Raw genomic sequence first — 510 nt, forward strand, 5'->3', positions numbered from 1 at the left:
TACTCTTCTTCCTCTTGATCTCTAGCGATAATCTACGGCCAAGCAGTTTCAGGAGCAAGGCCGGCGGCGACAACGGCAGCAGCACAAGCAGCGAGGATGGGGAGAACACGTTGCTGCCGCAACAGAGGCGTTAGGCAATGGCTGCCGATTCAGCAGCATCTAGTGGTACTCCTGATGTGTGTGGCTCTTTCTTCGGCAGCCTCCTCTAAAGGCTCTGGTGCTGTAGCAGCGAAACGTGAATCGCATGCGAGCGACAACTACAGCAACAATAGCAACGGCAGCAACTTGATGCTGTTGGAGCTGTCAGAGCAGATGGATTTGGCCGCACAGTCCCTGAAGCCTAATGCGGAGCCAACTGTCTTCCCGCCGCCGTCCCCACAGTCAGCAAGAAATGCAGCACCAGCAACAGCAGCAGGAGTTTAGTGATCAGGAGAGTGCTCGAGTAGCGGACGAACACATAGAGAGAAATAGGCGTAGACCCAAGCACATGATAGAAGGGCGCAGACAAGT

General features: G+C 54.7%; 1 protein-coding gene across 1 annotated transcript in view; it reads left to right on the forward strand.

The window, feature by feature from the left end:
* Nucleotides 1-288: 288 nt before the first annotated feature.
* The window catches only part of EMH_0009870 (uncharacterized protein), a gene marked incomplete at both ends in the record, with an annotated part of 2,204 nt that continues 1,982 nt past the window's right edge, over nucleotides 289-510 (forward strand). The window contains one exon of the mRNA XM_013498786.1: nucleotides 289-380. Coding sequence (XP_013354240.1) covers nucleotides 289-380 — 92 coding nt within the window. The remainder of the gene's footprint in view (nucleotides 381-510) is intronic.

The sequence above is a fragment of the Eimeria mitis genome, genomic scaffold (assembly GCF_000499745.2).
Source record: "Eimeria mitis Houghton genomic scaffold, Emh_scaff371, whole genome shotgun sequence".
In the NCBI taxonomy this organism is placed as follows: domain Eukaryota; phylum Apicomplexa; class Conoidasida; order Eucoccidiorida; family Eimeriidae; genus Eimeria; species Eimeria mitis.